The sequence below is a fragment of the Amphibalanus amphitrite genome, unplaced genomic scaffold (genome assembly GCF_019059575.1).
Source record: "Amphibalanus amphitrite isolate SeventyFive unplaced genomic scaffold, NRLGWU_Aamphi_draft 000887F_arrow, whole genome shotgun sequence".
NCBI classification, from domain to species: Eukaryota; Metazoa; Arthropoda; class Thecostraca; order Balanomorpha; family Balanidae; genus Amphibalanus; species Amphibalanus amphitrite.
In genome coordinates, this window is record NW_024882381.1 from 133,357 (window position 1) to 149,383 (window position 16,027).

Consider the following 16,027-nt stretch of genomic DNA (forward strand, 5'->3'; position numbering starts at 1 on the left):
TTTCGAAAAATTATATGCCTGGCAGTGGCATGTAGAATTCGGGCTGTAGACAAATTTTGACATTGTGGTCCCATTGCTTAGGATGTTCAGCGTTTTCAAGAGTAATTTCATGTATTTCCGTAAAACCATAACTACTTTGTAGACAAAACTTTTCAGAGTGGCAATGCCGGGTAATTTTGCCGGTGCTAGTGGAACAGCTTTGACGGTGCTCTCAGGATCGCTATGCTGGAACGGCCGACTTGATAAGCAGCAGCGGCGAAACACCTTCAATTAAGGGGGGGGGGCACTGCCCATTCTTTCCATGCAACACCTATAGGGCTCATGTTAAAATGGCACAATCAAGGGGGGCACGGTGCCCCGGTGCCCCCTCCCCCTTCCCGGTTCCGCCACCTATATGTAATGATAAGGTCTTCGTACCGAGCTGGTTGGGTTTATGGCCGTTGGCGGTGGCATTGCGGGACAGTCTGTCTCCTAGGGGCTCATCAAGGCACTGCGCAAAGCAGCACGACGAAATTGCTACGGATCTGCTCAAACCAAACTGATAGTCACATCTCCAGCTAGTAAACACTATTATCAACTCGTTTGCAGGCATCGGAGGCCTATGAGATGTGAGGATTTGATACTGAGTTGAGAATTTTCTTTGATTGCTAAGAATTTTTTAATTGAAATTAGTCGATTATTTCCTTACTAGAATAAAAAGTTAACGTTTTTCTCACCACAAATAAAATGCAAATGTTTGATTTAGCAGTGTATGCTAAGGAAGCGCATTTTTAGTTGTGCAGGAAAATGCTGAAATAAGACCCGAGTCAAAATCATTCGAAGATAAGTCCGACATCCAGTCAGCCTAAAAATGCGCAAAGCACGCATGTCATTAGCTAGCGCTGAATCTGACTTGCCCGTAACATAAAATCCAGGCCTCAAATAAACACCGGCCAAATTGCTCTACCCCACCGGTCAAATAACCCTGCTAGCGGGGCAGTTTAGCCGCTTTGCAGACCTTTGTAGAACGACAAAATTCAGGCATAAGTAGTTGCTCTATCATTTTCAGCTTGCTGTATAAGAAAGTAAAATGAATGCTACACCTGCCAGCCTTGAGAGAGTGCAGAAGTATGTCGCCAATTTCGAGCTACAGCGCTTCCTAAAAAAGCGGCCAAATTACCCCATCCTCCCCTACCAAAAACCGAACCCGCTCCTTGGGCCACTTGACCTGCCTCGAAGGTCACCGGTTGTCTTGGGACCTTGAAATCGGGTACCAATCGCTGCGTCTCGTAATGGCGCACACGCTCGTTTTAGCAAAGATAAATACTTGCGTTAACTTAACTTGGGGCCAGCCTTGTTTCGTAGGCTGAGCCACAAATAGGGGCGTGGTAAGCTTCAAAATATTTCAAGACATTTTGGAAATAAGCTTAAAAAGACCCATAGCCAACGCAAGATATTGGGTATTGGTCATTTGGGTACCATGACATGACCTGAAGAACAATGTCATAGTATCCGAAACCATAAACCACAGAAACTTGCAATTTTAATTGGACGCTGAGAAAGGATAGAGAAGCAGCTATACGAAAAATCAGGGTTCTAGCTTTTAAAATATTTAATTCAGAGCAGAAAAACTACCTGGGGTGGTAACCACCCGCCATGTGCGGGCGAGGGCTAAGTGGTTTCGTAGAAAACCGAGAGGAATTTCATGCAACTTCCAAATCATGTCGTGATTTAGCTACAATGCAATCCTGTAGTTAAATCCCCCACTTAATTTATTTTATTCCGTAGGATTTACATTTTGCGTTTGTAAACGTATAGGCTGTTCTCCATTTTTGACAAAATAATGAAAATATCATGAGCAACACGTTTACTCGAAAGTTAAACAAGACTGTAATGTCACGTTAACCCTCGCCCGCACATGGGGGGGGAGGAGGTGGTTGCCACCCCCTCCCCCCCAGGGTTTTCTGCTCTGCACTCAACATTATTAGAGCCAGACGCCTGATTTCGTATAGCTGCTCTTCTATCCTTTTTTGATGTCCACTGAAAATTTAAAGTTTCTGTGTTTTTTTTTTTGTTTCAGAGATATGACCTTGTTCTTCCGGTCATGTCATGACCCTAATGGCAAATACCTAATATCTTGCGTTGGCTATGGGTCTTGTGAGCTTTTGACACCTTATTTCGGCCTTTTTTGCCAGTCTTACCTTCCACCTATAATGGAACATGTTGTTCGACGATGTACAGATGTCAAGGTCAGGGTCAAGGTCAACCTAGGTATGCAATGCAAAATCATTGCGATTTAGGCAAGCTGAATTTAGTTTTCGTGAAGTTTCTTTGACTGTAGTTTTGGTAAAACCTTCTTATTTCATGATCTCATGTAATATGGACACATAAACAATCGGTGCACACATCAGTACCTATACACACATACACTCACAGACATGCAAACACATATCAATGACCTTGACCTAACTTGACCTGAAATGACCTCAGCAGCAAAAACCTGGTCGGATAGTGTGACAAAGAGGTTCTAGCTCGTTTGGCTCCACAAAACGGCAGCGTCATCGGTACCTATATGATGAGCAGCGCACTTGATATCCACGGTGACCCAACACAGCAACATTTTTTAGTTTGACCTGACCTGGAAGGTCAATGACTGACCTGAGAAGGTAAAACTGGGTATCATTGGATTTGCCTCTTCCCAAAGAATCTTTTTGGTCTCTACCGCGAAGCTCTATCTCCAACAGGAACGAAATGGCGCGTGAAGATGGCAACCCCCCCCCCCAATGTGCGTTCTAGGATGGGAAAATGGCATGTGCGGGCGAGGGCTAAGTATATCCTGTGATTTGCATAACGCAAAAGGAGAAACATGTAGTTTACTTACGGATGGTAATCGTTGGACTATTAGATTGAATGAATTGCTAGATTAGATTGAACGATGACAGTTGTTAGATTTGCAAGAGCGGTGTTGTATTCGTTTGAAAAAACTTCTGAAATCTGAGCAACCGATTGTGACCATGATACGTGGCAAACAAATACTGACTAAAATGCTAAAATTGACTGAAAAAAAAATTATAGTTAAGTTCCAGTGTGGCATGATGAACTGTGTGGCATGGCATCAACTGTTTTTAAGGAATTTCCTACAAAAGAAAGTAACATTTAACCTGTGCTGATTTCAATCAATGATCGAGGAGAAGGTAATTTAACCCGCGCCCCGCTGGGGGTCCTGGATTTCCACGCCCTGCTGGGGGGGGGGGTGTTTGAACACCCCCCCCCCCTTGTAACTCGGCTCCTGGGCCACGTAGCGATACGCGGAAGGCGGCGTTCGAAAGAGCGTCAAAAATAATGACGAAATCACTTCGGTCATTTTTTGGTCAGGTCAAAGGTCAGGTCACCAGAGGTCATTGAAGGCAAAATTTCGCCGATTTTCAGGTCGAATGTCGAAAATTTCTAAGAAGCCAACGCATAACTCGGGAACCAATAGAGCTACAGCGCCGCGGAAAAGCGCATTCGATAGCCCCATTAACGCCCTTTCTGAGTAATCCCCTCAGATTTGACCTAACGTCAACGGTTTTGCCTGCAGGGGGCAAAAACTGCAAAAATAGCCGATTTTTTCGGAAACAGTTTTTCTGCAATAACTTTTGACCCAAGCCTTGTACGAGCTTAATTTAACCGGCATCGTGTTCCTCTCGTCAAGACGCATCGAATGAACTATAACTTGACCTTGAAAGGTCAACTTGAAAATTTGACCTCAGGTCAAGGTCATGACCTGACCGGAAAGGGTCATATTGCATATCAGTCGATCCGTATCGTCGAGCTGAACACATCTAAGGCGTTTTCATCGCTCTAGTATGCCTCTATCAAAAGTTATTTGCGAAAAACTGTTAGATACCATTCGTGACCTAAGATGACCTCAGGGCATAAACAAGGGTCACGGACACCATTTTCATGTTCAGTGTGTCTAAACCACTTGTAATTCGGTGTTTGGGAGTGTTTATAATGTCTTTCATCCAATAGAGGCGCATTTCAATTTTCTCCCATTGACTTATAATGGGGAGGTCGCAAAATTGACCTGACCTTAGGTCATCGATATCAAAATTCTGAGATTTACATTTTGTACATGCTATTGCTCTTAGCAATCGCTGAAAGTTTCAAAGCGATCGGTCACTCGGTGTAGCTATGAAAGACATTGAAACTGTTTATGAGGTGAGGTCACTTCAAGTGACCTGGTGACCTGACCTTGAATGACCTTGGTCTGAAATTTTCACAACATGTGTAGAATTGATGTATGATAAGGTGTACCAAAAACGGTGGCGCGGAGAAACCACAAGGGGGGGTGTTCAAACACCCCCCCCCCCCAGCAGGGCGCGGGTTAAAATACCAAAGCTAAAAAAAATTCATTTATTTTATTTATTTATTTATTTATTTATTTATTTAGTTAGTTATTTATTTACCAAGATCGTCGACGGGATTCCCATTGAAAGACGAAGTCAATTCATAAAATCAAAAGAACGCCGCATAAAATTTTGTCATGAAACAGACGCATGAATATGTTAAGATGTCACGTGCAAAGGTCAAGTGTAATCAATAATCAACGCGTTTCAGCCGCGATTTGGGAGCGCAAAGCGTTTTCCAAGCGGGACGCGTTTTCGACGCGGGTTGTGAGCTGAATTGCAAGTGAAAACACAGCGGACGAAGCGATTTCCGCGCTTGACGCGAGTTCGACGCGATTTGCAAGCGAGTGCTGTGTTCCGGCCTTTACGTAGAATAACGGAAATTTCTGAGTATGAGCGGCCGGCCGGCCGTGGTCACGATTCTGCGACGCTTATATCTCAGCAACCACTTGACCGATTTACATGCGGTAATTTTTGTAGGGTAGCTTCATTCCTTCTACCAAGTATTGGACTATTCCCGATGCATGTGGGTGACCCCTTATGCACGTGCCACGCGCAAAACGAAGAGGTGTCACTTTTGTAATTGTTGCAATATCTCGGTAACTACTAGGCCGATTGCGCTGAAAGTTGGCATGTAGGTAGGCACCCCCTAGGCAATGCGCATCCATGTGCCAGAGTTGGGGTGCTGCTGCACGTGCGCACGTGCAGGGGTCGATTCCAGATCTCGAGAACGGCTGGACCGATGACGCTCAAATTTGGTACATGGTTAGGGACCGGTTAGTAGGGTGCCGTGCAAAAGTCAGTTGGGACCCATTTTGCACGTGCGCACGTGCAGGGTGCCGCTTCCAGATCTCGAGAACGGCTGGGCCGATTGTGCTCAAATTTGGCACATCGCTAGAGACCGGTTAGTAGGGTGCCGTGCACAAGTCAGCTGGAGGTACCCCCTCGAAATTTCGCACGTGCAAGGGTCACCCTCTCGCTCGCTCCGTTAGTCGCCCCAAAAGGCGTTATACTGGTTGATATAAACATTATTTTGCGAAATCGCCCGAGGTATCTTATCGCACCTATTGCTGTTTCCCTGTAGATTGATGTGAGATCGTGATTTTACTCTTATTGATGAATAGATCGATGTATTGTCCGAGCGTGCGGCATCTGACCCAATATGATCTGAATTCTTAACGTGGTGGTTGACAATATGAATTAAAATCTCTCACATGCCGGGTGTGCCGCGCAAAGCTCCATAAGGTTTTTGTATTATCAGCAGGTGATAAACCCTTTCAAGCTCAACAACCAATATTCTGTTGACACCGTGTCACTCTTCAGTAAGCTTTGTAAGTGATCAAAACACATCAAAAGTGCTTCAAGTGGTTTATAAAGTGATTAAAAGACATTAAAAGGTTTCCAAATAATTTATACGATAATGCTGAATGGCTGAAACGCAGCCAATGCCGGTGTGGTGCTAGCACCGCATACATTGCTGCAGTCTCCAGCATGTGGTGTTAGTGTCGTGTGTGCACTGCTGGTGCAGTCCTCGCCGCATTCATTGATGCAGTCTCCAGTCTAAGGTGTTAGTGTCGTGTGTGCTGATGCAGTCCTCGCCACATATGTAAATAGCTGCAGTTCAAGTATCTGGTGTTAGTGTTGTGTGTGCTGTTGCAGTCTTCACGTTTTGGTGTTACAGTCATGTGATGTTATGCAGTCTCCGCTAGTCATACGGACGGGTTATTGACTGTGCTATTAGCGCCAACATACATCAGTTCTTATGACCATTTAATGAGCATTTAATAGCGATTGCAAAGGTTAACTGCCTAAGCATTTGTGTACTTCGTCAAAATATTGCTACGCTCCCTTGCACATCGTATTAGTTTTATTGTTGTTTTCACAGCAACCAAAGACCGTTCCTAAGTTGAGAATGCTACAATGATTGTGTTTACATAGTTATTAACAAACAGCTGTTGAAGCGTATGTTTGCTGGTATGCTTTTCAACGTCCATTTTTACAAATGTATCTATATATTACGCTACAATTAAGCCTCAACTCGACTACATTCGCTGTCAACGCACTTACTGCATGAGCAGGCCGTTGCCGGCCTCCGAGTTGAACAGGGCATTGTTTCCCATGTCGAGCGCCTGTTTGGACGTCTTGAAGAAGTTGAAGTGTCCGGCGTCGGGCGTGTTGGAGCGCACGCGGATGTCCTGCTGCAGCAGCATCTCACCCATGCGCCGCTGCTGGTCCACGAACTGGATGCCCTTGCGACAAGCGCCGTTCAGCTCGTTGGTGTTGATGAACCTGAGAATCGGAGACGGGTCGCCGTGACAGCCGTAAGGAAGGGGAGACCCCAGCCCTGACCTGCTGTCAGGAGCGGAAATCGCCACTGCAGCGCATGTAAACTGTGTCAACAGCAACAACCAACAAACCGGTCGGTTGGGGGAAAATCGATCACTGCGAGAGGCCTACGATTTTTATGTTGGATTATATTGATCATCAATCGTTTTCTATTATGGTTAGGAGCATCTCATCAAAACAAGAGCCTGGGGAGGTCCCAGGTGCCCAGTACCGACCTGATGTTGACGTTCTTGAACGGCTTGGTGAACGGGTTTCGGATGCGGTTGGCCGGAGACGCTGAAACAGACGCACCAGGACGATGTCAGTACGGCTGACTTCAAGGACAACAAGGTAATACGTGCTGCTAATTTGTCTACCACTGATGTATGCATTGTGAGTGAGCTACAATGCACTTATTCCTGAACTACATGCATACTGCTATCGACCATGCAACAGATATCTAGAATGCTACACATCATAAGTACCTATTGTACTTCACGTTGTAAAGAAGCGATTTCTAGAGAGGCAGCATTACTACTACTGCTTGAAAAAGGGTTACGCTAGTGTTAATCTTACAACTATTCAAGTGCACAATAAAGGTCAAGTCTACATCACACAGCACTACATTCCACCAGACACCTCTGATGTAACATGTACAAAGTGAATGGCGGCATGTTTTGCACTTGCTCGCCGCTGCGCAAAGTACGTTTTGTAACTGATCAATTGCCAACTAATCCTTAATGACGCATCACTAAGACACTAAGGCTGGAGACTTCCAGTTTGCGGTTAACTCGCGTTTATTTTGGTGGCTAACTTCCTTACACGCGTGTAGCTGCCCACCAACTTTTACCCGGAGACTTCCATCCGCGAATAACTCGCGGGTAGCTACACGCGTGTAAATATTTAAATGCCGACTTACACGCCAGTTTAAAGGGCTTCCCGATCAGCTGATCAGGATGCGGCGATCAGCTGGTCCAATGAACAAGTGCGTAATTCCGTTATTTATGGGACCGGTGGCCCCCAATCAGCATTTTTATACATGCGATGAGTACAGCCGTAACAATGGGATGTGGTGATGCATTAACCTAACCAGAACAGCGTTTGAAGCCGTGCCAATCAGCATCAATAATGCTATGCGCCTTGTATTATTTCACTCTGTATGGCCGACCGCCAGTCTACTGCATGATCTTATAACAGCCGTATCTCAGATTACTCGTCTGCCCTCGTCGGTTCGTCTCCGTCACCCCCCGTCCCCTCCCCCGTCCCGTCACTTCACCGGTGAGGCGTCGTCGATGTCCAATTCAATGCTACACAAAGGACGATTATCACCGAGTGATCAGTTTAATATGTGCGTGTCACGGGGGTGGCTGACGTTCCAACGGCGCAGGATCCGGTCCACCACCAGTGCCCATTTGCTGCCGTTTAAACCGCGAATGGTCCTTTTTGGCCGTCCTTTTCATATCTCTCCAGAGCTGTGTCAGCTGTTTCTCGTCCCATTTTTCTTCGGACCTTGCATTACAGGCTGTAACAATGTTCTTCCAAGACCGTTTTCGTTCTTCATTACTCCTTCCGTCGTGTCGTTTATTTTCGATGATTTTTTCTTTAGTCTTCATGATATCGGCTAAAAAATATCTGTCTCTGCTGCTGAAATTTCTGCTCCTCTTCTTCCTGTCCATGGTTGTTGACCAGACACTCGTATTGCTTCCACTGAGCTGGTCCTCGCCCCACTGACACGTAACGCGAAGTGCGACGACCGGGGCCCGACACTGGCCGGCAGGCACGACGATCATATTTCGGAGGCGATAAGAATCCCATCTCACTATCCCGAAGATTGCGAAATAGCAGCTGGTGGCAAGGAGATAGGTGCGATGGAACTTAACGCCTCCGTATTTGAAAATTTGAGTTATATCCTAAATTCTGTCAACTCAAATATTGCTCTCATTACTCATGGATGACTTGTCGAAAACATCAGGATACTTGCAGTGGAGAAATACGTTATTTGTAGCCCCTCAACAGGTACACTGCTAAGATAAGACGAATTTGAGGTCACCTTTTCATAGTATTGAGGCCAGTTTTACCAAAAGAAAAATAGCCGCCTGCCGGAATTTTTCGCCTAAAGGCCGCTTCACATACGGATCGAGAGCGGTAAAGCCCTATCCGCTTACGTGCTTGTCGCGTTTACGCTCCGTATGTGAAACGGTCTTTAGACAAAAAATTCCGGCAGGCGGCTATCTTTCTGTTGGTAAAACTAGTCTCTGAGGCTAGCATTATGCATCACATCAGCCAGATGAAAGCTGTTTTTTTACTAACGTGTTTCACATTCTCCTAAAAGTGCATCTGCTCATTGAATCGATCCGAGGCATAAAATATCTGCAATTTTATAAATGCACCGACCTAATGTTAAGTAATTTCGGCTCCGGCTAAAAATAACCGTTCCGTTCGGAAGTGAGAAGTGGTTTCTGCGAAAATGTGGCATATTTCGATCAAGGACAGGACTGTCCCGTGCTGTGACGAGGAAAACAAAGATGTGATCACGTAGCGTGCCGTCTGCAGTAACCAAGCCGAGCCACAAAACAGGCGACTAACCACAGTCGATGTTATCTCTTGTGCTGCTGTGCGGTAGTGTACCTATTTCCGTCTACCCAAGCATTGCACGCTTCTAAAAACAAAACAAAATGCTGCCTGCTGGTGGAGAGATGATAAGGCATGAGTGAGAGAATGGCCACACCAGCCGTGTAGTCATTTTTTCACCAGTGCTCCATTTAGTGTCGGAGTTGCGCATGTATAAACCGCTCCCTATGTGCGGCGCCGCTGCACATAAGCCCCGACGGTCGGACATAACGGCCCACGGTGTCCAGCAGGTTAGAGCTGAGCAGTGAGCGGTCTTCCTTACTGAGAACCTCCCGTACCAAGCACAGAGCGTCACAGGCTAAAGCTGGACCACCTACCTCAGAATAGGCGGCCGGGCCCAGTGCGTGCGGATTAATGCGACCGGAGTGGGCCAATATAAGTGCACGAGTTGTTTTTGTGTGCGCTCTCGACTTTTCTGTCTTTCAAAAATTGGTAACTTAATTGCTCCTTGCTCCTCTTTCTCTCAGGTGACACTAGCTGTTTCATAGTTCGTGGTTTTGGTTTAACGTATAGGTAGGTATCCATTTTCTAGTGCAATGATAGGAGAAAGGCTTGGCCACGCGGCAGCTGTTACTGCCCTTATTACTGGCCTTAGCTCACCTTTTCGTGTGGCAGAAAGAAAATCCTCACATTCTATATTCCGGCCTTGCAAAGGGAATTAGAATGGCTGGCTTCATGATATCCTTCTTTGATTAAATTCCTTGATTTGTGAAATACGTTGTTTCGGCAACATCTATAGTGTTAAATTTCATATTTGTCTGCATAATGCTGGGCTACAAAAGTGAAAATTCCAGTGTCTGTTAAGACAATTAGATGGATCGGACAAATAGTGAGGTTAACGCTGTAGAGTGTATATGCAGAACAGACAAGAAACTCTTTACCACCAAATAAAATGATAATAATTGACGTAGTAATCACAGGTTTTGAAGGTTGAGTTGAAGAGACCGTCGCATTGTATCTTTTATCGACCCTCTCGCCATGCGGTGGGGCCATCGATGTCGTCAGCTGCTGTCGATTATAAAACCGATAGCTAATCGTATCTATGTATTTCGGCATCTGCATCTGCATTCGTATCTTGCAGTGCCCAGCGGATGATATAAACGCAATGGAAGCACGTTTACATCTTTCAGAGCCCGTGCCCATAATGATTCAGTTCTGCTTTGGTGTATTTCCAGATATCCTAATGTATGCGAGCCAAATTTAATTATTTCAAGGGATGTTGTTTTCAGATTTGTACTTTTTCTGTTTCTAGGCATTCCTATTTTTCATATTTTTGTCGGAGTAAATCGTATTTGCTTAAAATGTGAGCATAACTTTAAGATATGAATGGGATCTTCCAAATTGTGGCTAGTGAGGCATGACAATTTGAATTCTTTATTCTGTCATTTATTGCACATCGAAAGGTGAAGGACGCTTGATAAGAGGCCAGGCGTTATTTCTACGGAACGTGTATAGAGATTCTGACCTGAATGACAAAGCTCGCATCGCGTTAGCTTCTTTCACTATGGCATACGATAAATATCATGAATAAAAATAGGCTTACCTGACCTTGTAACAAGCAAGGTTGTTAAGATGAGCCTGATAGCAAGGCAACAGTTTCAAATACCAGCTTATTTTGCCTGAGAGTATCAGTTACCCGGAACCGACCGGTATGCAAGCCATTCACCTCGGCATGTTAACACCGACACGATTGACTGAATCACTCCCTCGCGCCTTCACGGTCCTCTGAGCGCCGTCACGATCTCAATTCGGACCACTTCCACGATAACACCGCGTCATCGTATCTGACAGAGGTGGCACGGTTTTGCGCTGTGCCTTCGCCGGCATTTCCGATGCTCAGCAGTTGTGGGTGGGTCGTATAAATTCGCCACCCCGGGCGTGTGTTTCCCCGGGCGGTAACGGCGTGTTTCCCCGGGCGGTAACGGCGTGTTTCCCAGCCCGGTAACGGCGTGTTTCCCGGCCCGGTAACGGCCGGACGGCCCGGGAGTTCCCGGTCGTCACGGGAGGTATCGGTCGAGTGGCCACGAGCTGAGAGCAGCCACGTCAGTCGCCACCCGACCCGGCCCAGAGAGGTGGAACGTGCCAGTATGGGGAAGGGGAGGGGGTAGAGAACGACACGCAAGCAAGGTCAGCAACAGGGAATTTCACCAGCATTAGGATCGCGTGGTAAAACTTGTGGAAACCGTGATCGACAACGAGGAGATCAGATGGGGGAAGTCAATGTTGCGGATGAAGGTTAAAGCCTCCGTGTTCGCCGTGACAAGAGCGTCTCGCCTCAGGGCACGTGTCGAGGTCAGAGCCGGGGCACTGACACGATCCGACCCCAGTCAGCGGACATCCGGAACGGACACCCGCGTCCGCGCGAGAAACGTGACGTCCGGACGTCGAGCGAGCGGAAACTTCCGTCTGAGCTCCGTCATTTAATGGCGGCGCATGATGCTGTTTCATCAAGTTTGTTGCTCCTTAAACCGGATGCTAATTCGTTTCCTTTAGTTTTATGAAAATTTCACGACTGAAAATGTCTTAAAATGCATGACGCATGTAAGAATCCATAGGGTGAGCAGGGTGGGTCTTGCCGTCCGGTGCCGGCGGCGGGACGACGGACGGACGGTCTGACCATATGCCGCAATCGGTCAGACGTGACACTGCCACGGCGGCGGGGGCGCGGCCGAGCCGCAGAACTCGTCTGCCAGTCACGAGCGGGCGAGGACAGCCAGCGGCCTTGGGCGGCTGGACTCGGCGCGGGATGATGATATGCCCAGATCCGTGAGTCGGGGACACGCGGCGCGTCACGGACCCCATTCACGGCCAGAGAGAGCGACTGGTGCAGGTGATAGACCGTGAACTCCCCGGGTAAGTCGTGATCAAACATAATGCCGCTGATAGAGATACAGATATCAAAGGTTCCATAGGGCATAAAGTGTTTCACAAATCAATGTCTTGGCATTAAATATAAATCCATACTTTACTCTCAAATCATCATATTTGAGACAAGGGCGCATTGCAAATGTAAATGAAAACATGTTTTATCAATTCAAGCATTCACACCAGGTGATGCATTGTCTGACGAATGTCACCTTCAGCCAGGCTCTGTCAATTCCCGGACTCCCGTCTCGGTGGGAGTGGCCGACCCTCGCCGCCAGGAAGCGGGCCGCCCTGGAGGGTATCAATCAGTCGGGGAGGGCGGTCATGGACCGTCAGTCGGCGGCGGCCGGAGGTCGAGCTGCGGCCGGGCCGTGCACTCTGCACGCCCACACCGCACCGAGGTCAGGTCAGCCGGCCGCAGTCGGCCGGTGATGAATGGGGAGTGACTCAGGTCGCTATACTCCCCAGCAGACCGACACAGACGATCCCCGCAGAGACCCCCGCAGACCCTCCCTCGCAGACAGCGGTCAGCACAGACCCTCCACCGGCAGACAGTAGCCAGTGCGATCCTCCCAGCTGCACAGCTGCTGTATGCAGACACAGCCACCAGCCCTCTCTCCGCATATAGCTCAGCCATAGTTGTATTCGGAAGAGTTGCGCAATCGATGCAGCGTTCAGCCCTGCGGCGGCCTTCGCCGTCATATTCACGGGAAGCTGTCGAGGGCCGCGGCCGGGTTCGTTACGTTCCTCAACCGGAAAATAGGCGCGATTGTTCGCAGGAATCGGCCGTTTGGCGGCCAAGATTAGTCATGAATCAGCCGTCTGTCTGTTGACTCACACGCCATTAAGTGCGAGTCCGTTTCAGAGGTCTCAGTTCAGCGCCGAGCGGTACTAATGTGCCTGCAGCGTGGCACCGGCGCGCGGCGAGCCCGCTCGCTGACAGCCTCCAGCAGCCGACGTGCTGACTCCAGCAGCCGCTGCGTCAGGGGTATATCTTTCAGCAGCTGCCGAGTCAGGGATCCAGTCCCAACCTTCATCATCTGCCACTGAAGACGTATGGACGTTGGATAGCATCGCCATTCGCCATCCGTGGCTCATTTTTAGGTTGCAAGGCGAGAAACGTTGGACCGAAACATTTTTATAGTGATATTCATGCATTAGCCGTATTCGCAGAGGAAGGCTCCTTCCGAGTGACCAAGGACGAAGTAGACGAGTTGGCGGCCGTCTTACTCTGGTACCGTTACAGTTGAGACGATAATGCATCCCAACACACCAGCGTTAGCATACTAATCACCGTGCCTGTGCGGTGTGCAGGTGTCCCTGAAACGCTTCCCGGCACTGAGAGCTATATCACAGTTCTTTCACTCAGAGGCTGCGACCCAACCACCGAGAACATGGCTCTGCGTTCCCATCTCGCCGGCCATTTCTGGCTCTTTTAATGATCAAATTTAATCATCAAATTTCGATTCTTTAGCAAAGTCAATTCCTGCTTCCAGCATTGTGCGTAAGGCTTTCACGGAATTAGGAGCAACTCGCATCGAGACCTGAGGCGAGTATGTCATTGGCAATGAGGACGAGCAAGTGTCCGCTATCTTCGGTGATTGACTTCCAATCCGAATTCGAGATTTTCCCCGTCAGTGTGCATAAGCGGCGGAACGGGAAGGGCACCGGGGCACCGTGCCCCCTTTGATTTTGGCATTTTAACATTAGGCCTATGGACGCTGCATGGAAAGAATGGGACTAAAAGTCGGCAGTGCCCCCCCCCCCTTAATTGAAGGTGTTCCGCCGCTACTGTCAGTGTGTGAGGGCGGACTACTTTCTATCATTCTAAGGGCAGACTCCTCGGCCACAATATTTACGGACCGCGCGGCGTCTCGCCATTAGTCTATGAGGACAGTCTCTTCGTCCTCAGTCTGCGGCTTGTGATTCACAGTCTGAGCGGAAAACCGAGATACATGTGCCTCGCTGAGCGTGAGCTCGTCGGAGGTAAAACAGCAATCCTGCATTGTGTGCCGCGCCCGGCTGCGGCCATCAGCTTAAGGACCGACGGCGCCGGGGTCGCACGCTATCGGACTCAGCCTGCTTTGCGGGTCATCCAGAAAATGAAAGCAGTTTTCACTGGCTGGAATGTTTCTGAAGGAGTTATCTTTTGCTATAAAATAGCCTCATTTGTGTACGGTTTGAAAACGGCCTCCGAAAACGTTCAAAAGAGTTCGGGGAGTCGCAGGTTTATAAGGGCCCATGGTGATAGAAATAGCATCAATGCACAATCACGTGGAAATTGTGTTTGCTACGGCGGTGCTCAGAACCGATTGCAGTATTGGCGTTGACATCGCTTAGATTTAATGTAACACCATGTCCTAATACATTTTGGTGATCGTAGTAATGATATGCCCGGTTCATTCGAGAGCTCATGGAAAATTTCCCTCGAAGAGCTGCATTAGGGCAATATCGCAAAGTTACCAACCTTGCGGCAATCCGTGGTGGTCATGCCATCATTTGCGGTTAGGCCGTAGCGAGGCAATAGTCGCCTTGATCTAGTTACATGCCAAACCGTCCACCAGGCGTGTACTTGCATTCCGTGTGATGGACGCATGACGAAGGACGTTAAGCCATTATCTCGATTATACCAGTGGTTTTGTCGGGTCCACAGGGAATAAAGAAGCGGTCAGTATACTATAGCTGTCATTCAAAGCAGTCGGAAACCGCAACGAACCACATCTCTGGCCGGACGCTGCCGTGAGAACCAAATGATCATCGACCTTCAGCTACTCGTATTAACTCCACTCTGTAGTAGCTATTTGTCCGTAAACGGTGCACTTAATTATTTTCCTAGATAATAATGCTTCCAGATTGATTCCGGCGAGATTTTATGGTGTAATGGGAATGCACACGGGGCCGAACAGTGGCCCGGCCTGCCTGGTGCCAGGAGCCCGGCCCTGTGCGGTTGGCTGCGCGGTGTCGGTCCGACCGAGACGGGGGTTGCCCAACCTCAGCCATGGGTGGAACAGGGTGTGACTTACACACACTTCGGCAGCAGGTAATAGGCGATGGCCTGGCGGCTGTGCTGCGAACAGTGCGGCGCGCCGGTGGGGTATTCGCCCGCCGGTTCAGGGGACCGCTGGAGGAGGGTTTATTACCGGCGGGCGGTGAGTGGGGGGGCTGCGACCGCAACGGAAGCCGCCAGTCCGCCGACCTATAGACGGCTCCTGGAACGCCAACGGGCTCTCAGCTCAGGGTCACGGGGTACCTATAGTCGTCTGCAATCTGCTCTGAGTCGTGGCAGCTGCTAATGGCATGGAGTCACGCCCCTGGGCCAGTCGCGTGCATCTCGCACGAAGAGTGGTGGCGCGACAACTGATCCCTGCGGCACGCTCTGTGGACGGTGGTCCGCAGAGCTGCCGGAGAGGGCAGCAGCGGCTGTGGGCGCCAGGTCGAGGTCATCACCTCTGCTGAGGGCGGGCGACAGACAACCGGCCGCTGCCAGACAGGTCAAACGCTCTGAAAAGGTCTATGGCGAGCAATAGACCAACGTATCGGGAGATAATCTTTCTCAGGGCCGAGAGTTGTAGTGGAATAAATTATAGTCGCATGACCCTGCACGTGTTCGATATTCCACATTACCTCCTGGTCTAGACACGCCTACTAGGCATTCGAGGGCCATTCAACATTGACTTATGAATATTAAAGTGATGTAAGCATAACACCGTAGCTGCATAGCACGGGTTAGACTGTTCTCCCGAGTTTTATGTCATAATCTAATGAAAGAACAATGTGCAATAAGAGGAAAACTTTTTTTCAGAGAGCAAGCAGGAACTATGTTATGTTGCGGAGTA

General features: G+C 48.5%; 1 protein-coding gene across 3 annotated transcripts in view; it reads right to left on the reverse strand.

Annotated features, from left to right (window-relative positions):
- The window catches only part of LOC122367671 (peroxidase-like), a 33,769-nt gene that overhangs the window by 8,018 nt on the left and 9,724 nt on the right, over nt 1-16,027 (reverse strand). For all 3 annotated transcript variants that reach the window (XM_043340989.1, XM_043340991.1, XM_043340988.1), the window contains 2 exons: nt 6,932-6,992; nt 6,438-6,659 (listed from right to left, as the gene is read on the reverse strand). In XM_043340989.1, coding sequence (XP_043196924.1) covers nt 6,438-6,659; nt 6,932-6,992 — 283 coding nt within the window. The remainder of the gene's footprint in view (nt 1-6,437; nt 6,660-6,931; nt 6,993-16,027) is intronic.